The sequence below is a fragment of the Ammospiza caudacuta genome, chromosome 5, assembly GCF_027887145.1.
Source record: "Ammospiza caudacuta isolate bAmmCau1 chromosome 5, bAmmCau1.pri, whole genome shotgun sequence".
Classification (NCBI taxonomy): domain Eukaryota; kingdom Metazoa; phylum Chordata; class Aves; order Passeriformes; family Passerellidae; genus Ammospiza; species Ammospiza caudacuta.
In genome coordinates this window covers 64,791,358-64,815,743 of record NC_080597.1, presented here as the reverse complement: position 1 = coordinate 64,815,743, position 24,386 = coordinate 64,791,358, and the positions used below count along the sequence as shown (strand labels likewise).

At 43.6% G+C, this 24,386-nt stretch overlaps 1 protein-coding gene across 1 annotated transcript in view; it reads left to right on the top strand.

Moving 5' to 3' along the window:
- LHFPL3 (LHFPL tetraspan subfamily member 3) overlaps window positions 1–22,500 on the top strand; it is a 231,242-nt gene extending 208,742 nt beyond the window's left edge. Inside the window, exon 3 of the mRNA XM_058805792.1 lies at window positions 21,951–22,500. Within this exon, the coding sequence (XP_058661775.1) occupies window positions 21,951–21,979 (29 nt within the window). The 3' untranslated portion in view covers window positions 21,980–22,500. The remainder of the gene's footprint in view (window positions 1–21,950) is intronic.
- The last annotated feature ends 1,886 nt before the right edge of the window (window positions 22,501–24,386 follow it).

Genomic DNA, 24,386 nt, shown 5'->3' with positions numbered 1-24,386 from the left:
GACTCTGCAGAGCTGGACTGATTATTAATAGTGAACATGCAGCTGGGCTGACATGACAGAGAAATAAAGAAGTGAATTTCACATAGTCATTTATGCAGGCAAGGTTATTCCCCAAAGTTTTTTAGCAGCCTCCCTGTCCCCTTCAACCTGAGACAAATGCCCTGTGCTAACACCACACAAAGGAGATCTGTAAACCTACCTCTGACTTGACACAGGATGCTTTTTCCCAAGTCTATTTTCTCATTTGTTTCTGTTATTGCAGCTAAATGTGGGTAGGAGTTTTCTCCTGGGTGATGTTCCCTGCAGCTATTAACCTCCTATGGGGGTTTGTTCTTCAGTGGCTCACTGGCTCTCAGCCACAGGGAAACCCAAATGGTCTCCTGATGGCACTCCAAAATCCTGCAGGGCAATCATCGCTGTCCCTTCTCCCAGGCAATCTGTGAAGGGCTGTGGGCAAGAAGATTTCCAGAGCCAGGCCTGCAAGGGGATAAATGAAGACATTTGGAACACTGAAGTAGGAACTGGACAACAGGTTTCATTAAAACCACAGCTGGATCTGCTGGTGACTCAATGGATGTGCTGACTGTAAAGGGAGCTGAGAGGGCTCTGGAATGACACCTGAATAGGTGAATAGGTGTTCCTGAGAGCCCTGCAGACAGCTCAAGGGAGGGAAAGCCCCAATGGCCACACATGGAAACAACCTGTGTGCTTGGAGCCTTATTGCAAAAGGTACTGAGGCCAAACTCTCCTCCCCAGCACTGTCCTTGCCCTCCCCACCAGAAGCACAGGGAAAGCCCAGCAATTCTTAAAGCTGCTGTAATCCAGAATGAGACAAATGGAGGGGAAAATGCACTAAACTGTTGTTTCAGCAGCTGATTGTTTTTGGTTTCTTAGCAACTGTGGGAAGAGAAGCTGCCTGAGCTCTGAGCTGTCTGGTCAGATCCAGCAGGCATCCCTCTGTGGAGGACAGCCACCCTCCTCTCTGCTCATCTGCAGAGGAAACCACAGCTGGTGGAAGCCTGCCCTAAACAGGGAGACAGCAAACAAATCCACCAAAATAGATGAACAGGCTTGTCCCCTTGTCCTTCTCTCCACTGAGGGACAAGGAAACAAGCTGGCCAGCAGAGTCCTCAGGGTGGTTGTTTCAGATTAGAGTCCTCAGGAATGGAAAGGTTGTTTCAGATTAGGCTTCTTTTCATTTTAAAGAGCATGGGAAAGATGAGGGGATCTTGCACTAACAGCTGCAAGTGTGTTCCCAAGCTGCACCAAAAAAGGAACTGCAGGAGAGACCTCAGGTTCTCCTCTGCCTCAGTGTCAGGGCCAGGCTGGAGGGTACCAGGAGGACACTCCTGTGGCTGCAGCCATCACTCACTCCAACCCTGCCAATGAGCCTGAAAATGAGCCTGGTGACTTGGTGCAGGGGTGCTCAGTTCCTCTCCTGGCAGTGCAGGTGGATCAGTCACAGCATCCTTCACAGGTTCTTTTGAGAACACGGCTATTGAGTGCATGAAAAGCTGTTTATGGCTGTTTTCCCTGTCATCAGCAGTGTCAGTCTCCTGCAAGTCCTTTGAGCAAATCCACAGAGAGGAAGGGCTGATTTTTGCCAAAGGGTTTCACATCTCTGTAGGTGTGTGTTCTGGAGGTTTCAGCACCAGTGCAGGGTTTGTGTGTGTCTCTGTATTGGAGCAGCCATTTCATTGTTTTGGTTGTCAGGGACAGTGTTTAAATCATTTAAATTCGTGTCTGTTACTGACATACTGGCCATGCTCATTGCTAATAGCTTATTTCCCTCCACACCAGCACTATCTCATTCATTCACATATAAGTATAAGGATGTTGACCTGTAGTTAATCCTACACGTCCCTGACTGTTAATTTAATGACTATTAAATATTAATGGGAGCAGAGAAGGGAAGTCAGATCACCTTTTCCACAGCTTAGTGCCCCTGTCACCAGGCTACAATGTCATCCTTGATCTTGCTTTTTATATTCCCTTTCTCCCCGGTTTTATTTTACAGGACAATGAAAGATACATTTTAGAAAATGCTTTGTAGTCAAGCAGCTATTGCAAGGATTAGAGCTGCACCAGGATCTCCCATTTCTACGCAGATGTTCAAATCACCATGCTGTTGGTTAAAAAAGGAGGTGATTTTTTTCCCTTGAATGTGGGAAAGGGCCTGACACCCTGGCTCAGAATATGCTAGAGAATATGCTAGAGAAGGGGAGGATGCTCAGACACCCATGACCTAGATGCTCCTCCTGATGCTGTGCAGGAAATAATTCATCATTCAAGGAGGGGTGTGGAGGGTGTCTGGTGCTTACAGTCCTCCCCTGGCAGGGGAGCCCAGGGTGTTCCTGTGCACAGCCCAGTAACCAAAGCACAGCCCAGGACCAAGGGGGACCCCGAGGCTCTGTGCAAACCCCAGCAGTGCCACTGCCCTGTGGTGAGCCCAGCCTGGGTGGGAAAACTCTCCTGACCAGTCTGGAGTACAGAGAGGAATCCCCCTTCTAGAGGAGAGAGCTGAACATCACTTCTCAACTCCAGATGGGTGTTACCATGTCAAGCACCATCACTTTTGGTCATGCTTCCACACAGAAAGCCATGTCCCCTATGTGAACATCCACAGAATATTTCATTTGCCCTTTCAGACAGTGGGGACAAGGGATGGTGCTGTAGAGATCTCTTTCCCATGCTTTTTTTCCTCCTGTTTTTTTACTTTTGCATCAGGCAGTTGTGACTGCATCCTTAAAACAGCCATGTCTAACTGCTAGAGGTATTTGTCTGTGCTTAAATCTATGTATCTTCATATGATTATATTTTTCTGATTATAAAGCTAATGAGATAAAGCAGAAATCAATCAAAGTAGCTGGGCTTGAAGTGCATTAATACTTAATGCTACCTTTTACTATTGTAATTATGATTTATTTACTTTTCTAATTGCTATCTGGTTTGCTTATCTCTATGAGAGACACTTCTCAAGAGTGTCTTTTTGACTATAGTGTTTTATTTTTACAGAAAAATGCAGGCATTTAGTGAGATGGAAATTACTTCCTTATTATTTAAAATTAATTCAGCCTGTCAAAATGAGCTCATTGCCATGCACAGTGTTTCCTTTTTAATTCAGTCTCAGCCTTTCTAGAAATTGAAATTCTGTGCTGAGACAACATACATAGCAGACTTTTTATACATATTAAGCCCTACATATTAGGAGGATTAAGGCCACATATACATTTTAGAATAGGATACATATAATTATAAAACAAATTTTGCAGCAGGGATAAAAGAATGTCAATTTTCCATTGGTCTTGTAAACTGCTTTGCTAGCCAGGAATGAAGCTGCAAGAATGCCTGATGGGAATAAAAGGGACTCTCCTGGCTGCTCCTTTAGGACTCTAACTTTTGCTAAATCAGGACAAAAGTAGAGGAAATATTTGCATATAAATAATTAGGATGCCAGTGCTCCCTTCTTTTCTCTTCTTAGAATAAAAAAGAAGAGAATAGAAAGCAGAAAAGGACAGAGGAGATTGAAACCTGTGATGGGTATAGGAAAAGATAACCTTAATAAATGGGAGAAAATTGCCTGTCACTTGAAAAGGGAGCAATGGAAATAAGGGGGGAAGGGAGACAAGTTTCTGACAGCAGCATCCCACAGGAGTTTCCTCAGGATGAAGAATCGATTAGGGAAGGGAGAGAGAAAAGAAAAGGGAGCTTTAAAAGATCTTCACACTTCCCACTCTGTCCTCTGAGCCGCTCTCAGGTCCCACTGCTCTCCCTCCTCTCAGCAGCTGGATGGGTTTGTGGCAGAGGTTCGGTCCTCTGGAAACAGCCCAGTGTGTGAGGAAACATCCCGGGCACTCAGCTGCACTGGGCTGGTGTCCTGTCACAACCCCTGGAAAGAGAACAGCAGCAAATGAAGAGTTTGGAATGGAGGGAGCAATCAAGGAAAACTGTTGCTGGGGAAGGCACCTGGAAAGATTGCCATTTCTGTAGTAAGAAGATGACCATGGAAATAATTTTTGCATTCACTAACTGAATTTAAAAAGTAGTTAAATAATTTCAATAGGTTTGGGCATACCATAGACAAGACATTCAGTGTCACTCCTATCTCCAAGAGGGATGATGTGGGGCAGTGTTACCTCAGTCCTTGGCCAGGTCATGGAGTAAATAGTCCTGGAAACCATTTCCAAATACAAAGGACAAGAAGCTGATTGGAAGTAGTCAGCCTGGACTTACAAAAGGGAAATCACACCTGAGAAAACCTGAAAACCTTGTACAGCAACATGACTGCCCCAGGGGCCACAGGGAAAGCAGTGAGGGGCATTGTTCATCTTGACTTGAGCAGGGATTTTGGGTGCTTGCCATAACTTCACAGACAAGGTGATGAAGGGCTGAGTAACTAAACAGCAAGGTGGACCAAAAACTGGCTGAAGTGCCAGCTTAAAGGGCTGTGAGGAATGGCACAAAGTCCATCTGGATGATTCAGCAGATGAAAAACTGGGAGAAGAGACAAGAATCTTGACTCCATGTTCAGAAGGTGATTTCTTATTTTATGATATATTATATTAAAACTATACTAAAAGAACAGTTTTTCCTTCATCAGAAGGCTAGCAAGGAATAGGAAAGAATCATAATAAAATCTTGTGACTGCTCACAGCCTTGACACAGGTGGCTGTCGTTGGTCATCAAGTGAAAATTTCACATGCTGGGTAAATAATTCTCCAAATCACATTCCAAAGCAGCAAAACATGGAGAAGCTGAAGCTTCTCAGCTTCTCAGCAGAAAAGATCCTAGCAGAAGGATTTTTCATAAATATGTCTGTGACAAGCTGGTGTTGCTCAGCCTGGAATGGAGAAGGCTCAACAGGGACCCTGTGAGTGTGTACAAACACCTGATGGGGGCCCAGTGAAGAGGACAGAACCAGAGTCTGCTTGGTGGTGCCTGGGCACTGCATAAGATACAACAGACACTAACTGACATGCAAGAAATCACATTTAAACTCTAAAAAAACCCTTTTTGTCAGCAAGCATTGTCAAACACTGGAGCAGGCTGCCAGAGAGGTGCTGGAGTGTCCATGGTTGGACCTGACTGGAGATGACCCTGAGTGGCCTGCTGTAGCTGAACAGGGGCTGGAGCAGGCTCCTGCTGACCTCTGCAGCTCTCTGAGTCTCTCACACCAAGACGAGAAAACTGCTGGCACCTGGCAGAGAGAAAATACGAGTTTTGGTTTAATGATTTGCAGCAAAAGAGCAGTAATAAACAAGGGGTTGATCCTGCCAAAGGGATGCAGTGGTGAGCAAGGTGCAAATAGGGCATCCCACAGGATCACCCCTGTGGCAGGGCAGAAGTGCAGCACAACCCACACATGGACAAATCACAGGATGAGGGAGGCACCTCCCACTATTGCTCCCTTAGGAAGAACTGATGCAAATAAAGCTCTGTAAAACAAAACAAAACCTGTTGGCAGGAACTACCAGCTCCAAACCCAAATCTTGGCCCTTGGCAGCAGGCACCAGTGCTTGTACATTGAACACAATCCTTGCAAAGAACAGCTGAGGGAGCTGGGGTTGTTCATCTTGGAGAAGAGGAGGCTTGGGGGTGATTCCATCACTCTCTACAACCATCTGAGAGGAGGTAACAAGTGACAGGACAAGAGGAAATGTCCTGAAGTTGCACCAGAGGAGGTTTAGATTAGACTTTAGATTAGAGGAGGTTTAGATACTAGGAAAAATTTCTCCATTGAATGAATGGTCAGGAATCGGAACAGGCTGCCCAGGGAAGTGATAGAAACACTGTCTCTGAAAGTGCCCCTGTCAGAAACTCAAAAAAAAACTGTTCAAAAGGTGTGTGGATGTGGCACTAAGGGACATGGTATAGTGGTGATGATGGGTTAAAGGTTGAAATAAAAGATCTTAGACCTTTTCCAGCCTCAACAATTCTTTGATTCTGTTGTTCCTTTTCCTGGAGTTCAACAACTGCACATGTGCTTTAACTTGTGCTGCTTTGATGGCTGTTTCTGATGAAAAAGGCACCTGGAAGTGCTTAATTGCCAAAATTGTAGGGATAAGAGACCATGAGAAAAGTCAGAACTTGTTTTCTCCACGTTCAGAGCCTTCCTTGTGCCGCCTGCTGTGGCATCCCCCAGCAGCACATCTAAGGTGGGGAGCACACCTGGGCTCTTATTTCTCTCCCTCTGCATTTTGTTTCAAGTGTTTGCAATTAGCTCAGGATCCTGCCACCAAAATATTTTGGGGACAGCAAGGTGCTGGTTTTGCAGATTTAACACATTACTGTGAATCATCAGGAGCATTTTATAGATTAGGTTTCTGATGTTAATTAAAACTGTATTTTAATTTAAAGTATTTCATATATACATTGCAAAACAGTATAGAAAAGCGCCCCACATTTTTCAGATAAACTAAAACACTAATTTTATTTTTTATTCTGGCAACTTTCAAATACTGTTTAATGTAGGAACCTAAATCCAAGTTATTCTTTTTTTTCATTTTTCATATTTGATAAGGGTTTCCACCATATTCCAATTTTACACTGTTTTGAATTATATTGCAAGTATCAGTAATTAATTTTCTTAGTAATGCCACAGATTTTGAAGTTACCAGAACTGTTCTGAGTGAGCAGGTAACTCCAGATACTGCAGTCCCCTCTAGTGGGGAAAATCAGACTGTGCCGATTTTGCAGGACCTGCTGCATTAGCGGTGGCTGGATATGAAAGCTGTGCTTTTCCTCCCACATATCCTGAGGACTTTGAGTCGATTTTTTTCTTTTTATGGTTTTTTATTTATTTATGGTATATTATTTTTGTTCTGAAGGAGACAGGGGCATGTGAGGCTCAGGTTCAGTTCCTACTTGAGAACCTTCAGAGCAGGAATTCACTACATGCCCTACAAATCCTCCTGCCAAAAGATAGCTACTTTTGCTTTAAGTACCTTATTTCCACAAAACATTTGGGAAGCTGGTTTTTCTTAAATAAAAAGGAAACTAAGGGATTCATGAAGGACAGGTTCACCAGAGATCACCATCCATCTCCTGGCTTAGCAGCTCATCTAAACCCATTTTAAAATCCTTCTGTACTGGCATTTTCTAATTCAGAATTGTGCCCTTGTAATACTCCCCTGTTCTGTGAGTGAGAAACAGTGATGCTTAGGTTTTAGGGAGCCATTACCATCAATATAATTAAAAAACCCCTCTCAAGAACCTTATCTGCCCATTTGTTACCCTTCTGTTTCACCGCAGTTCAAAGGGAGAACTGTGTCTAGCACACCACATCTCTTTTTTGTTTTTCTCTTACATAATTTTCATTATGTTTTTAATTAAGTTAAATAGAATGTTGCACTGAGCTCCTCAGCAGCTTCCTGAATTTTGTGATCTATCCCATCAATTGAAATCAGAGCACTGTCTCTGCTGGTACCACGTGCACTGAGTGCAAGTCACAGATATTTGCATGAACCAATTTATCTCTTAAAAATATTTCTTCTTGACTGAAGAATAAATTGCCTTTACCCTAATGCGCTAGGTAATGAATTGCATTTGAAATGTGTTTATTTTTAGCAAACAAATGCTAATGGAAACTTGCTGTTAAAAATAGACAGTACAGTTGGCACAGAAATATGGGCTGGGGAATCATTCTTCCCTGATCAGTGGAAATGCCCTCTGTGTAAGTCACCTGGGGAGAAAACGTGATGTTCCTAAGTCATTTAGTCCCTCCAGCTGGAGTGAGGGGGAACAGCAGGACACCACTGTCCCTGAGCCCTGCCTTAGGAATTGCCCTGCAGCCCAGCATCCTCCCAGGCTGTGTCCCTCCTGTGGGGCTGTAAGGTGCAGATGGCACACTTCTCTTTTCCTGCCTCCCTGCTGCACGTCAGTGGGTGCACTGTGGGGTTTATGTGCCTCAGCTCTGCCTGCCTGCAGGGACCGGGGGCATTTTGGTGGGGGAGCACTGCAGGGCCCCATTGGGAGCATTGGCAGCTCCCGCTCCACCCTCAGCAGCTGCTCCCCAGGCCAAAGGATTTTATCCTGGACAGGGTTTTCCTCTGTGAAATTTCCCTGGCTGCTCTCTAAGTCCATTACTTGTCACATTCCCATGATTTATTCCCTTCATTTTCCAGCAGCTTTTTTTCAGAGTTAAGAGTGTTATGTCCACTAAGTCTCCTTTCCTCTAGATTGCACAGATCAATTGCCCATGTTTTCTCTTACATTAAGAATTCCAAGACTTCTGACACTCCTGTTGTTCCCCTCTTGTACTCACCAGGTAGGAACACTTCTCCCCTACAGTCCAGTGCCAAAAAGCCAACCATGCAGCTGGGGCCCTGCTGAGCAGCCTGGGAGACTCACTTTGTGCATCTTGCTGATAATTTTTTGTGTTTCTTCAAAGTGGTAGGGCATTAGTCTATTTTTCACAACAGAAGGGACTTATGGAGTCATGTGGTTGTTTGGTCCTTAACTTTTATCCAGCGCTAATCTCTCCTTTAGCCATGCATGTATTGCTATTGAATTGTCTCCTGGTTTTCAGATCTTTTCTCTGACTCATTATAAATGGTGAATACTGTTCTGACCTACAACACTCTTGGAGCCCCTCCTGAATTACTGTGACCCACAAATGGAGGAGAAAATCCCCAATTCCATTGGAGATCCTCTATTCCACTATCTAAGTGGCTAGTGACAGTATTTTAATAACATCAGATCTAAGACAGATTCCCATGAAATTCTAGTAAATACAGTCCTTTAGCTGGACAGTGAGCCACTAATCACCTCTTAACAGTACGTTTTTTCAACAAGTTTTGTTGGAAATTTGTTTTCATATCAACTTATTTAAATGAAAGTTTTTTAAATGCTATGAGATTTTCTAAATGCTTTTTAGATTTTTTCAGATTCGTGGTTCAACTCTTTTAGAAGTCTGGCTAATAGAAATGGAAAACAGATAACCTTCCAAGCACACAGAATTTGTACCAGACACAATCCCTACTCAAGAGCTTACAAATCTAGTTTTGAACATTGTTTTCCAGATTTTGCTTGAAAGGTAGGTTCAGTGTCTTTGAAAGGTAGAGCACCATCCCCTACTTCCTGCCAGAAGATCTTACATAGAAATCTCTAGCCAAAACAATACTGTCTTCATTGGACAGAAAGGACCCAGTAGAACCAGACAAGAAAGCCCACACTGAGCTGTTGCTGGTTGAAAATTACATAAAAATACTAAAAATTATAAGCTTAACCAGAAAAATGCCAAAATCCTGAAAAAAAAAATCTAGTAAATATTATTTATTTCATACATGATCAAGATAAGGTTCATCTCTTGGGGAAGAAAATCACAATGGGAAGTCCTTGATTGATCCTTAGTGCTTCTCATAATAATATGGTGTTAGGAATTGGCTTGGTTCTACTGAGTCAAAAAGGAACCAGAAAGGTCCAAAAGGGTTTCCATCAGATGAAGATTTTAACATAAAACATGGTTGGGAGTCTAGATAAAAAACACCAGTTAAAGAAAAGTAGAACTGATCCCTTATTTATAGGCTTTAGTATTTCCTGGGACCAAACCCATTGCTTCCTAATTCTAGACTAAAACCTAAACTGGAATTATAACAATTAAAATCAGGAATCCAAAGCAAGGAAGATTTAGCCATGGTGGCATGTGTTTCATTAGCAGGTAACATGAAGAATCAATATTTTATGACCTGTCACATATTTGAGTCATCTGTCATGTTTTATCCTTAGATGTTAGGGTTGTTTGACAGTTCTAAAGTAGAAGGAAGCAAAACAGAAGTTTTTTTTGCTGGTGTCACACTGTCAGAAAAATTTAACAGGTAATAGTCTACAACAAGCAATTAAAACACATTGGTCTCTTATTACAGAACAAATTCTACTCTGTGAGGCCTGAGGGAAATGCATCTCATAAAGTTTGCTATTTTTATGTGAGAAGCCAGCACAAAGTATACTTTCCCCGCATGAAAAAAAAAAAAAATCAAAAAGAAGCAGAAATGCTGCTATTTCACAGTGCACAGATGAATACTGATTTGGAGACCTTACATAACAGAAAGATCCATCTGCAAAACCTCAGGTTTTTTCTGCTGAGGTCCAGCTACTGATCCCAGAGTCAGTGCAACCACAGACCCATGGGGGAATGTTGTATTGTGTTTTTATAGCCATGTGGAGGATACAGTCTATCTGCTGTCCACATGAAGAGCACAGCAAAGGAAGGTATAAGTTCAGATGAAGACAAGGAAGGGATGAAGATGAAATGCCTGTAGAATTACCTGCAGCTTTAGAAGTGTCACAACTGCTCATGCTTTCTGTTTTCCAAGTTCCAGTTCTGAATCACGTGTTGTACTTCAATCTCAGTTAAAAAAAAAAAAAAGGATGCAAGCAAAAACAAACAAAAATCATCCTTCTGTGCCTCATAATTGCAAAGAAAACCACTAGCTCTAAGGAAATAAGAAAGAAATCAGGCTTTTCACAACTCATGTTTATATGTCTTCCTGGTTTTTGAATGTTTATGGTTCATTAAGTCTTTCTGGAAAACAAGGACTTTATTCCCTGAGCAGCACTAACAGGATGAGTCTTCTGTCTCTTCCAGTGGGGTTCAAAAAAAGGGGACATTTTCATTTTTATTTGTTTCTTTAGGTAGTTAGTCTAAAAGTATCCAAGATTTTGTTTATCAGAGTATTTTCTTTCATTTTCCACATCTCCCTAGAATAGCTCCTTTCATGTGTTAAAAAAAAGAAGCATCCGAGAAAATTTCAGTCTCAACAAATTGGTATTTTGCACTGAAAATTCCTTCAACATAAAGTTGCTGTGGGTGACACCATAAAAGTCCAGGAGAGTGAAGAAATCTGAATTGTAGCTTCTTTTCCTGTCTCAAAGCAGTTGATAATATGAGACTTTGCTAGCAAAGGGGTTTGCATATCACTGCAGAGAAGAAAGAGCATGGACACCCGGTGATGTAAGGGCTGTAGGAATGACCACCAAGCTCATCCCCAGGGTTCAGTGCCCATCACTTTGGGACCACATGAAACCAGCACATTTACCTGACCACAGCCACAGCTGATGCTGTCCACAGTGCTGCCCACGTGGAGGGAGCCAGCACACAAGGCAGGGGCTCAGTCCATGGTGCTGGTGCTCAGCAGTGTGTCCCAGAGACAGAGACACTTGGCCACTTGTCCCTGGTCTGCACAACAGAGGCTCAACTGCCTTACCAGGCCCACTGGAAGAAAAGGAAGTTTTACTTTTTCCTTGAGTGTCTGCTGATTTCTAACTGTGCCCAGACTGGCTCAGCAGCTTGGCTGGCCCTGGCTGCAGGGACCTTGCTGCCAGCAATGCCCAGCCCTGCAGCCCCTGAAACCCAGGCAGGCTCTGCTCTCCCCCAGGGCTGGGCAATCCGAGAGGATGTGACCTCCAGAAAAGGACACCAAATTAGGAGCTGTTCCAGTGTCTGAGGTGATGAAATATTTAATCCCTGCTCTCCCTGGGATATGCATCATCACAGATTTACTTATCTGCAGCTCGGTGACAGCAGCGGCTGACAGGGACGATGACAGCTGACACACATTAACCCAGCTGCAAACACAAGCTATCACTGCAGAGCAGAAATCCATCAGTATTATTTCAGCACAAGGAGGTGACTCCGTGCCAGACACCAAACACAGGCAGCACCTGCACTGGGAATTCAGCACTGCCAGGGTCTCCTGAGGCAAGGGAGGCTCGGCAGGAGCCTCAGCCCCAGCAGGGCCAGCAGCAGGGGCACTGCCCCCTGAGCAGCCCAGCCCAGGGCACACACAGGGTCCTCTGTGCCCCCACTGCTCACCTGGCTGAGGGACCAGAATGAGAGGGAAGTATGGACAAATATTACTTGTTTAGGATGTGGGAAGTCTTTATTGGAGCTCTTCTCCAGCTGCAGATGTAGCTGTGCAGATGCAACTGGACCTGACTTGCTTCCCTTTTGTCTAAGTTGCCCCCATTTCTACAGCTGAGCTTCTTTCTGAGCAAACTTGTATCACTGTCTTCTTTATCTAATAGGTTGTTCTGAATTATTGTTGTCTTGGAGAAACTAGTGACTGAGCTTTGAGGAATCCTGGTGAATCTGGGGTTTGGTTTGAGATGGTGGGCTGGAGATTTCCCCCCGTCCTGTTAGTGTTTGGTACTGGGTTAGTTGCTGCCTGAGACTGCCCTGCTGCCTCTTGCTGCTACAAGGGCATCCTTACATTGGAATGTGAACTTTACCCAAGACTTGTCTCATAGTCATTGATGGGAACAGCCAAACAACAGGAAAACTGTCCATGTCCACGTGTCACTGAGGGCTCCTGCAAACCAGCTTGCCTTTCTGCATGCTCTTCAGCTGGCAATTTCCTAACACAGCCTCCCCTTCCCTCTTTGGGATGGGTTGTTTTGGTTTTTTTTCCTCTGCACTGCTGATTGCAGTTTGCTTTCCATGCTGAAAGCTCTTCAGGGAAGGAATCTCTTCTTTTTCTTTTACAAGAGTGCCCTTCACACCTCTAGAGCAACTCAAGAAAATGTTTAAGGGAATTATATAAATTAATAGCAGTAATAAATCCTTACAAATTGTCCAAAGCCTGCACAAATTGGGTTTGGAGCAAGAAAATGAAGATGACAAAAATTAATGTCTTTTCATGACAGATGGTATTCACCAAAAAGCTCACCCTCTCCCTAGACCCTGGCTTTGCCAGCTCCCAAATCCAGACTCTCTTCTAGCAGAGTATCATCTAACCCCACTGAGAATTTTTTCAGTAGTTTAACCTGTAATTTCATACCTTGGAAACAATTGTGAGCCCAATGTACAGTTCCAAACACTTCCTATTTGCCTAGAGAGTATACAGAGAGTTAATTAACATTCCTGTGCTTGGTAAGCTAATCACTAAACTGCAGATTTGAAATCTCAGACCAAAGCAGCTCCAGATCATTATCTTTCTGTTGCCCATAAGCATGTAACTTGGCACCTGTATCTTTCTCAAATGGGATCAATATTTGCAGCTCATTAGCAGGTTTTGGTGGAGACCCAGCATCAGAGCAGCCAAGCAGTCAGAGAGGAGTGTGACAGGATGAAGGACACGCAGCACAGCCCTGGTGAGCCCCTGCCCCAGAGGTGCCCTGGACAAAGTCCTGCAGCTGCAGGACCATTCCCCTCCACAGTGAGCCCCTGAAGCCAGAGCCCCACGCCCAGTTCCAGCCCAATTCATGCATCAAATTCTCTCTTCCCTCCAGCACAAGTACCTACAACGAAAAAGTCTGAAAAACTTCTGGAAATCCTTGGATGTGCCTTTGCTCAGCATGGATTTGTGCCATGTTCCGAGGTCACACAGCTTTTGCACTGGCCAAAGAACAGGGAAATTCATTTCACACAATCAAAAAAAATGAGATTTTAAATGTTTTTATTATTCTGCAGCATTTAAGGTTCATCAGCATTGATATATTTCTTATTTTCTTTATTTAAACTTCTTGCAATATTTTAGTTATTATGTTAAAATTTAAAAATCAGCTTTTTTTTTAAGGCAATTTCATTCACAGAAATGTCATGTTGGAGTGACCAGAGAACTGCCAGAGCCCTCTTCCTTTCTGTTAGGAGGAAACACTCACTGTATGAATTGTGAATTCATCTGGAGAAATGCAGTCTGTTGAGAAAAGAGCAGAGCTCCCTTTCTGCCACACCACTAAAATAAGCCCCATCGTAGCAGCTTCCTTACACAGAGATCCTGGCTGGCACCTTCCAGGCTCTGCTGCAATATTTTGGCTTTCTCCCAGCACTGACTCCCACTCTGTGTGCTCACAGGAGAGCAGCCCCAGCCAGGCTGAGCACACGGGGCAGCACTGAGGGCTCCCCACAGCCCCCAGCCCACGCTGGCCCTGGGCTCTGCCTCTGCCTGCCCCGATGGCCCAGCACAGACAAGGACAGCTTTGTGTCAATGGCACCAAGGTTTGCTTCCCCAAACCAACAAACCTGCCAATGTCAACATCTAACATTGCCCAGCACAGGAAAACTCTTGGAAGATATAATGCTGCTAAAGGTAAATATAAAATGTTGCTAACAAAATAAAAAGCCAAAAGACTGTACAATGCCAATCCAAACATTTTCTGGCTGGTATGCCCAGAACCTTGTCAAGATACCTCACTGACATGGCTGGATCCTCAGAGAAGCTCCCTGTAAACAAGTACATCAATGTTTGTGACAGTTTTTAAATACAGACAATGAAGAGCTTTTTGGGCAGTCTGATCACGCAGCTTGGAGGCTGGAGAAACAAACAAAAGTACCTACAGATCCTCTGGGTTCCAGGGGAGAAACTGAAAAACAGCTACAGCAAATGGGCAGAATATAAAGAAAGTGAAACATTTTCTCATTAAACAGTTAGAGAATAGGAAGAGTTTAGGAATCACCGTTCAGAGACTCCTGTTCAGTGACAGCAATTTATTTGACCATCTGGGCAAAGAAAGACTGCAGCAAACCACATGGAGGAAATAAAAATAGATGAACAACAAGCGACTGATTTTGCTTGACTTGAGCCTACAACTCTACAGAGCAGGAAGCTCCTTCATGTGAAAGACATTATTGATGAAGGCATTTCAGCCTCTTGCCAGTTCTTCCAACAACATACTAGATCTCCCATGCCAGCAAACCTGTCTTGAGACGTGACTCCCCTGCCAAACTCGACAGAAACACCACCAAGTACAAAAGACAAATTGATGAGCCTTCTGGAAAGGGACCACCAGAGGAAGGAGCGTCTCAGTGATGTTCCACAGTCAAAGAAAACTCTTTAGGAGAAAGAATAGGAGGCTTTTTGCTGTGTTTGTTCATTATGATAAAAATCTTCCTTTTCGTGACAGAAGCAAATATTGAAATGGAGGAAAAGGCAGCGCACTGTTGAGCAGGATCTGATCTCGACATCCCAGTGTGTTGGTTCCCACTCAGGCAGACACAGAGCCTCCTCCCGTGTCCAGGGCACACTCTGTGTGTGACAGCAGCAGGGATGGTGATGCCTGCCCTGGAGGGACAGCCATGAGCTGCCCAGATGAGGAGCCCAAAAGCTGTTCATAGTGAGGCATGGCAAGCAGAGCCATCACCCAAGGGAGCCCTGCTTCCACCAGCCCAGACTGGTGCCAGCAGATGACAGAGATGACAGCTACAGCTTGATCCATCCTTGGATAGGTCTCTATTCCCTCTGTCTGTCACTCTTCTCCTGTCTTTCTCACCAATAAATACACATATGTTGTATTCTTGGAGCTGCATTCAAACCAGAGGAAAGCCACCCAAGCCAGGGATTGGGAAGGGTGGCAGGGAAGTTTGAAACCTGCCCATTTTCAGAGTTTTAGAGCCACTGCCACCCATTTTCAGAGTTTTTGTCACTGCCACCTGGCTATATTTAGGCATAGTTGAAGTAGGGTCTTTCAGAGATAAGAAAAGTGTCAGGCTCTAAAGAGGTGCCTTCTTTAAGCTGCTTTAACCCCATTTTGCAGCATTTTCAGTCAAAACTCACCTGCTCCTTCAGGCACAGTTCCCACTGACAAGAGAGCCAAGCCGACTGCTGTATGTAACCTGGCTCATGCCTTCCCATCAGGCTGGACTGCTGCTTGCATCCCTGCCCAATCAGTCCTCAAGCTGTTTAACTGATCTTACCTGATTTAACTGATTCCTCCCTGACCTGGGGCTGGAACCTCAGACTCAGCTTCTGCAAAGCCCTTTGCTCACCAGGAAGGCAGTCCTGGTGCACGATGGCACACCCCAAAAGAACTAAAAATACCCATCCTCAAGCTGTGCTCAGATAAGGTCTCTGATAGTTTGTTACAAACAAGCCTAATCTTTCAGGCTTTGTTACAAAACTGCCTAATAATTTGATATTTCAGGCTGAAGATCTTCCATGCATGGGCAGCAGCTTCCCTTTTCTTCCATGCATGCAATTAATGACTTTGTGCAGGGTAATTGTAACTGCAGGATTCACACGCCTCACTTTGTCCATCTCAGATTTAGGCCTCCCATCTCATACAGGTCTACAGACCCACAGAAGCCAAGAGCACTCATCCGTGCTGGGAACCATGGATGAGACTTCCTAGAGCCTCACATCTGATGTCTGACTGTGAGAGAGCTGATGTTATGTGAGATGCATCTCCAGGCCTAACCTCTATCTGATCTCTGTGCCCAAAACATCTTCTCACCTTTCTCAAAATTTCCATCTGGAAGAAAAAAGGAATTTAAAGAAGTCAAGACCACAAATGGTTAGGCTGCCCTGACCCACTCTGGGCTTCAGATTTAATTTCCCTTTGTCTCTCTTCATGTCTCCTTTCATACCTTGGCACAAGGTGGTGACACTTCATTGCTCAATGCTTTTTTTGTGGTCAATTCTTCTTGACAACCACATTTAGTCCTGGGGCCTTTTGCTTATTGTCATAATAGCTTGAAGAAACATTCTGTGTGGAGAATTCAACAATGCAGAAAATAATGTATCCCTGCTGTATCCCTCTGTACTGTGCGGGTGGTGAGGCCCTGAACAGGTTGCCAAGAGATGCCCTGTCCCTGGATATGTTCAAGGCCAGGTTGGATGGGCTTTGAGCAGCCTGGTCAAGTGGAAGGTGTCTCTGCCCATGGCAAGGGAGTTGGAATGAGGTGATATTTCAGGCATTTCAGGTCCCTTCCAACCCAAACCATTCAATGATTCCATGATTCTCCACCCACAGCATGCTGTCTGCAACCAAACAGCCCCTGAACCAACATCCATTTCCTCCTGTCACGTTTCAGTCATCACATACAATAGAAAAAGGGGGGGAAATACAATGCAAGATCGAATTGGATTTTAAAACCACAAGACTTGGCCAGAGTCTGTCAGGGAGGGTAGGATAGTTGCTGAGTGCATTAAGTATTCAAGGAGTGTAGCTTTAGGTGTACTGGGTTTTTTTCTTGTGAATGACAGCCTGTAAGCTGACAGCAAAGTTCTGTCCAGCTGTGTGTTGTACACACATGCTGGAAACCTAGCAAAATTGATTTGACTGGATCCTTCAACTTTTCCTGTTTCTTCTCAGAAAACAATGTCTAATAAAACAGCATTCTGTCTGTTCAGCCATCATTGCCCCTGTGGCCCTGAAACCATCTGCCATGGATGGAAACAACTGCACTTGTAAGAGAGAAGCAGCAATATACAAGAGAGAAGCAACAATGTACTTTATTGATATAAACCAGTGATTTAACAAAGTTCAATTGTAAATGCTACAGTGGTTTAGCAAGATTCAATGGCAAGATTGTTTATTTGCTGCATAGAGGACAAGGGCAGACAAAACTGACAGAGACCCTGTCATTGAGCATGAGGTTCAGAAAGAATTCCCTTGTGTTCTAAACCCCTTCTCAAAGAGAAGTGTCGGTGTGCCTGACTCCAATCCTAGTCCCAGACTTGTTCAGTGGTTTATGTCTGAGGGATTATATTTGCACAATCAATCCTTTATGTCACTTAGCTAAGATTTCAAAGTTCAGTGTGCTATTAACCACTTACCAAGGCTCTGTTGCAGTGAGGAATCTCTCAGCTTTGAGGAGTAACCTTGACAGGTGACATCCCCTCCTCAAGGGGACATCCTGGCATGCAGCCCATCACTCCAGACAGCCCTTGGCTACCAGGCTGCCACCCCACCCCAAAGCCCAGAGAAAGCTGGGTGCAGCCATCAGAGCCCACTGGTGGTTAGGGCTGAAGCTGTGGAGGGGAGCACACCACCACAGCATCCTGCCACATGCTGGAAATGTGCTTGTGCAGCCAGGAACTGAGCCTTCTGACAGCAAAACCACCAGAGCCACACACTTAGAAAATTCCTGCATGCTCCTGAAACCATTTCCTACTGTCCTAGAAACACTTCCCACAAGCCATGCCCAGGAGTTCAGCTGCTGCCACTAACAGGGTGAGCAAGATACCATCCAGCAGATTGAATAAGTCCCACTGTTCCACTCAGCTCTGGTTTCACAGGGCTTGCATACTGAATTGGGAAAAATCTTGTCATTTTTTATGTGATTCAATTCTATTTTATTGCAAGGAAGTGCTGCAGCAGAAGAGCAAGCTCACACACCTTCTGCTCAGATGAGCTTTTCCTCTAATGCCATATGGACAAAACCATCACACAATTTCAATTCCAAAATTTTGTAAAAGTTTTAGTAACTCCTCAAGGTTTACTGTGCATTCTCTTTAACCCCTGCCCTTTCAGGTAGTTTTTGGTAGCTGTGAGTGATGGCAGAGCAGGCAGTTGCCAGATCCTGCCTGCTTGTTTGCCAAGGAGAGGAGGAAACGCCTTGGGCAGCTCTGGTGTGGACAGGTCATTAATCACATTTTGTTGAGAAGTTGCTGAACAGTGAAACACTCAAAGAGCACTGCTAGCAAAACAGTTGGGGAATTTCTGTCCATTCTCCTTTCCATCTCCACAGGCAGCCTTGTACCCTCCTTACTGTGTCTCAGCTGCAGTGCAGGTGTAGGCAGCAGTGCACCATTTATTCTCCTCCTGGCCATACAGCTGTTTCCAGTATGATCTGTGCACAGCTTCCCCAAAACACGGGCTAGAGTTTCATCTTGGATCATCAGGAATCTTGGAGAGGACCTGAGCTGGTGCCTGGCTGGTTACTGAGAGCACAGTTTGCCCCAGGGCCACTCTCCAGTGATGGATAAGCATCTCCCCATGAGGCCAGGGCAAAGGATGCTCAGTGCATCAAGAGGGAAAAGGCGCCCACAGCAGGTAGGGAAATGGGAATATTCATAAATCCTCTCTCTCATAACATGAAAAGTAAAATAATTCTCTCAGGCCACTCAAATTGGGTTTGTTATCTGTTCTAAAGAGACTGTCTTCAAGGAAATAAGAGATAATGGGTCATTGGTTGCCTTGTGCAGCTGGGCATTTATCTCCCTTTCATGCCTTTTAATTATATACACCTGGATATTGTCCAGGCCATGAATACATGTTCCTGTTTGAATTTTGGGCTGCAGTGGCTACAAGTGGAGTTTTGACACACTTAGCACTTCACCGACCCTGATAAAAGCAACAAAACCATCTCCCTGTGGTTATAAGGAACTGACCCAGATCAGTGTGTCCAAAAAGGGCAACACAGCTGGTGAAGGGCCCAGAGCACAAGTCCTTTGAGGAGCAGCTGAGGGAGCTGGGGATGTTTAGCCTGAGGAAAAGGGGACTCAGGGGAGAACTTATCATGCTACAACTCCCAGAAAGGAGATGGTAGCCAGGTGGGGGTTGGTCTCTTCTCCAGAGTAACAACTGACAGGATGAGAGGAAATGGCCTTGAGTTGCACCAGGGGAGGTTTAGATTGGATATTAGGAAAAATTTCTTCACCAAAGGAGTTGTCAGACACTGGAATACACTGCCCAGGGAAGTCTTGGATTCACTGTCCCTGGAGGTGTCCAAAAGATGTGTGGCAGTGGCACTTGGAGTTATGGTTTAGGAGTGAACGTGGAAGTGCTATGTTAACAGTTAGAACTGATGGTCTTAGGGGTCTTTTCCAACCTTCATGATTCTGTGGTTCTATAAGCAGAAAGGTGAGAACTCCAACACCTCATTAAAACTGAACTTGTCCAATTTTTTTTGGCCTACAGCCCAGAGAGCAGTGTTATCCAAGGTGCCTCAGCATGTCTATTTTCAACTGCAGAGCTTCAGAATCAATGTTTCTCTCATCCTTCATCGTCTCCCATACACTCCCCACAGTGCAAGCATTCAGCAGAGATGATGTTTAGGCTGGAGGAATCCTGTGGAGGCCCTGGGAGGAAATTTCTGGTACCTCATTAACCCATGGCTTTCTGCCAGCTGATGAGGTTTTGTAACTGTACCAATTTTGGTGGCACCACAAATGCCAGCTGCTCTTTAGCAAAGCAGTTGTGTGTGTCTGGAGTCAGCAATAAAAGATGAACACTTGGAAAGGTGTTATTTTCTAGATACCAGTCAAATACATGGCAAAGATCATTTCAATATGGCTGGTGACAATTAGTGGTGTAAAGTATTAAGGTTGTCTGAGACAATATATACCCAAACCTAGAAGGCCTGCCTTTCTCTCATATTTACTGTTCATTCTACTGACTTTACAGCAACAGCATGGAAGGGACCATCTGAAATTCAGCATGTCTTTTACACCTTGTCAGGGAGCAACCTGAAAATCTCCCTGTGATTCATCTTTACCACAAACAAACCTCAGTGTCCTCTTTCTGAAATGTACATAAACACTAAAATGCTGCAAATCCCTCCAGGCTGACTATACCCCAGCTCTGCAGTCAGCAGAAGAGATTGCCCTAATTGAGTGTGTCAATTATAAGCAGTAACCCCGTTGTGGTGAGGTCAGCCTAACAGGCAGCCTTTAAAGACTTTAAATAGGGAACTTAAGAGCAGAGCACCTGGGTGGCTGGATAATACAGCTTCCATGAAAACTGCTTCCATTAACTGATTTCTTGGCAGCAGCACTGTAAGTAGCTCTAAGAAAACAAACTTCAAAAGCCTGTGGTGTGATACAAAACAGACTGAGAGATGTTGCATGTGAATAACTTATATATGTCTTGTCAGCTATGGCATTTGTTAAATTTCATTTCCATGTGTACAACACCTGCATGCAAAATTTTTCCAAAGAATTAATGAAGGTCTTAGTATGCTACTGCTGAAACTCTGAGTGGTGCTGGAAATCCAATAAGCAATGTTAGGGGTTTGAATAACATACATGAAATTATGATTAAAAATAATTGAAAGAAATGGCTCATTCAGTTCTATTAAGCTATGATTGTTCCTAGGGCACGTGTTCCTTACCACACAAAGTTATCTTTGTCCAGATTTCAGTTTCACCAAATATGGATTGTTTAAGAGGCTCACAAACCCCCTTATCCCAGAAAATAAACAGATTGGAGGCTCAGGCACTTTTTCATTCACTTTATTTGGTAGCGCTGTTTACCTATATCACTAATTGCCACAATAATAACATTAGTAACCACATTTATAAAATACACCAAAGTTCCAGACTCAGACCATTTTTAATAGATTTCATTTATCACAAGTATCTTCATTTCTCATCCACACTTTATCCTTCATTTTTGCTAAATGTTTCAAAGGGTAAAAGGAAGCTCATGGAGGTATGAATTGCAAGGGGTTTTTTTACAATTGGAAACTTCCATCCCATTACATACTCTGATCATAAAAATGTTTTTATCATAGTGAACATTATATTTCATATTAATTTTTTAACACAAACAAAACTGACCCGTTTTTTCCAGTTCCCTCCCTAGTTCACGTTATGCTTCTTACATACTTATTTGCTACTTTCTAGTCTCAGCAACATCAATTCAAAGTGTCTTGTAAAATAAATCTGGACTATAGATACATGCTGAACAAGTCTGGAATTTTCCTCCAAAACAAACTTTGCTTGAAAAATGTCAGTTTGTTGGAAGCTGATGGGGAAGCAGGCATCCAAGGTCCATGGCAGAAGGGTTTGCCACCACCAGGCTCACTGGTTCTTGGGACCACCCCCCCAGGCTTTAAGGTCTGGGTATCCTGCCCTGGGGCACCATGCTCTCTGGGTCTGTGGGTGAATTACCTGCAGGCCAAGGTGACCACAAGAGTCAAGGGTGTAGGGATTTTAAGGGAATGGGAGAAGTGTAATGTGGGGGGAGGAAATAAAATATTTCAGTCTTTTTACAGCAATATTTTTAATATGCATTGTATCTTTATTTTCATATTGCTCAAACTTTAGATGAAATAATCTCATTCTTTTGACTTCCTGTGTCAATTAGCTAATGAAAAATTATTTTTGAAAATTTCAGATTACAAATCCTACCTACAGATTAAATTTTTCACTTTTCGTGACAAATGGAAATACATATAATGAAGTGCATTAGAATATTGGTCAGAGGCTTGCTCTAAGCTAAGCACAGAGTGAACATTTTTGTGTTTTCTGGCAGTAAACCAGCTTCTCTCTTTTCTCTGTTTTGCACAGTCCTACTAAGCCAATCCTCACTAGAATGAGCACAAAACAAATGAATAACAGCTTTTGTACATCAACATTAAAATGGGAAGAAGCTTGGGAAAGGGCCTCCAACAGAGAAGAATGCTGACAAGTGCAAAAATGCCTGATGGATAAGCACCACCTTCTAAACATAGATCAGCCAGACATGGAAGTGATTTCAGAAGAGAAATGCAATCATGGATTACACACCAGCTCATTAGAAACTGTTGCTGAATTCAGCATCCAGAAGACATGCATGAAAAGTCACATTTGGGGAATAAATTAAAAGGGGTGTAGTTGTTGCTAGATAAACATATGTAATATATATGCATTGAAGAGGTTTGTAAATGTCATTTTTTTTATTCGGACGGAAAGCAAAAAGCTTTAAAACCTTTCACAGTAGAGAGGCAGTTAACTTCAGACTATTCCTATCCCAGTAGCCAAGAAGCTGTTAGGACATCTCTCTTAAATTAGCATTTATAGACTCTGAATGTTTCCATCACCTAGTGGAAAAAGCATAACTTTTACTGCTACATTGCTGCACTTCATTTACTTCACTGTATAATAAGTTGACTAAAACTGTAAAGCTTCTCAATTTTTACTGCATATGTGTTCCAATTAATATGTCTGTAACAAACTTAAGACTCAAAAATTATTTCTGACCTATATTCTAGTTCTATGAAGCATATATACTATAAGGTATGTCTGACTGAATATCATAATGCTATATCTTCCCAAGATGCATAGAATTGTTTGTATTTGAAGTGACAAAATAAAAGCCCTTGATTTCTTTTTTAACAGAAGAAAGTAATTTACCCCTTAAATGTAACACACTGCTGCTCACTTCAAGGGCATTTTGTTCCCCTGTTCTGCCATACAACTGTGCAGTGACACTGTCTGGCCCATGCTAATGCCAATCTGACAGGGTGATCTAAAGAGACCTTCTGGCCTTAAGTTTAAACTCAATACAACTCAGTAAAGCCCTGAGTTTAAACTCAATACAAAAATTAACAGACTAGTAAACAAATACATGTTGCAAATAGCCATGTGAGGAGGGCTGGATGCAAACAGCCCTGGGGCACTGGCAGGGAAGTCCTTCCCTCCCCAGGTCCCACAGGGTGCACTCAGTTCCAAAAGCCACTGAGAAGTAAAACAGGAGAAGGCACAGAAGGAGCTCCTGGTGAAAGGCCTGGATGCAAAGCACCCAGCACAGAGCAGCAGAGGGAGGCAGGGACTCCCCCTCTGCTCCTCTCCATCCTCCCACCAGGGCACACGTCTGTCCTGGTCGGGACTGGCCATGAGCACGTCGCTCCCTTCGTGCCTCTGGGTTCTCCTGTGTATCACGGATTAATCCCGTGCAAAATGAGCACTCCAGTGCTGATTCCTTCAGGGCTTTTAAAGCCTGTTCCTTCATTCTTTGGCTTTCAGGGGAAATGGCTAAAATAATAAATAATTGCTAGTGTTGATCACAAATAATGCAAAATGCTGAAGATATGAGGAAAACATGAGTTAAAACTGCTTTTTAACTACTGACTGCACAACAAAAAATATTCCATAAGTTAGTGCATGAATCTCAGAAAAATTTATTTTGCTTTTGGAAGAAAAATTATCTTTAAGCAAACTGCCAGTAAACAAATACAGGGAATTAGATAACTTTTCTATCTAACCAGGGTACCGATGTGGCACTGACTTCACCTGAATGTCAGACAAGTAAATTCATGTGTGAATCTGGGCAGCATTTAAAAAAATATTTTTTTAAATCTGAAACTGTGCTTGTAACTGGATGTAGAAAATTCTTCTGACTTCTAAAGGACCAGGACTAGCTGGTCAAAAACCCCACCCAAATCAGTCAACCACCATAAACATCTTCCCCGTACCTGCTATTGACCTGAAGGGGATGGAAGGCAAAAACCAAGTAGTTCACACATGAGGCAGCATAAACTCATTTAAGGGCCCACTTCAGACAGGTTTTTTAATCTCTGGTTAGTCCAACCAGTGTCAGCTGGAAAATGCACATCCTCAGGGGCCAGATGCATTCCAGGAGTCCCTGTTAAGTGGTGTCTCAGTGAAGCCCATCCTCATTCTCTGCTCTTGTTGGCTCACAACCACACCCACACCTCAAAGCCTGTGAAAGGGTTTATTATCTGGATGTGCTCTCATATCACATCTTCATTTGCTCCTTGAGTTTACCTCTATCCCACATTATTGCAGTCATGGCACTTTTGCTGTGACAGAAATCACCAAAACAGGGTTTCTCTGTATTATATTATTTTGTTTAGCATCATGGTGATGTTGTAATGTAAAAGCCCTTTCTAAATACACACAAACATTGCAAGAGAAGTGCCATCACAAGGCATCACAACCCTGCCAGGGCAGCTCAGTGAATATGTACAATTTGTACACAGTCAGAAGGGAGAGACATACCAG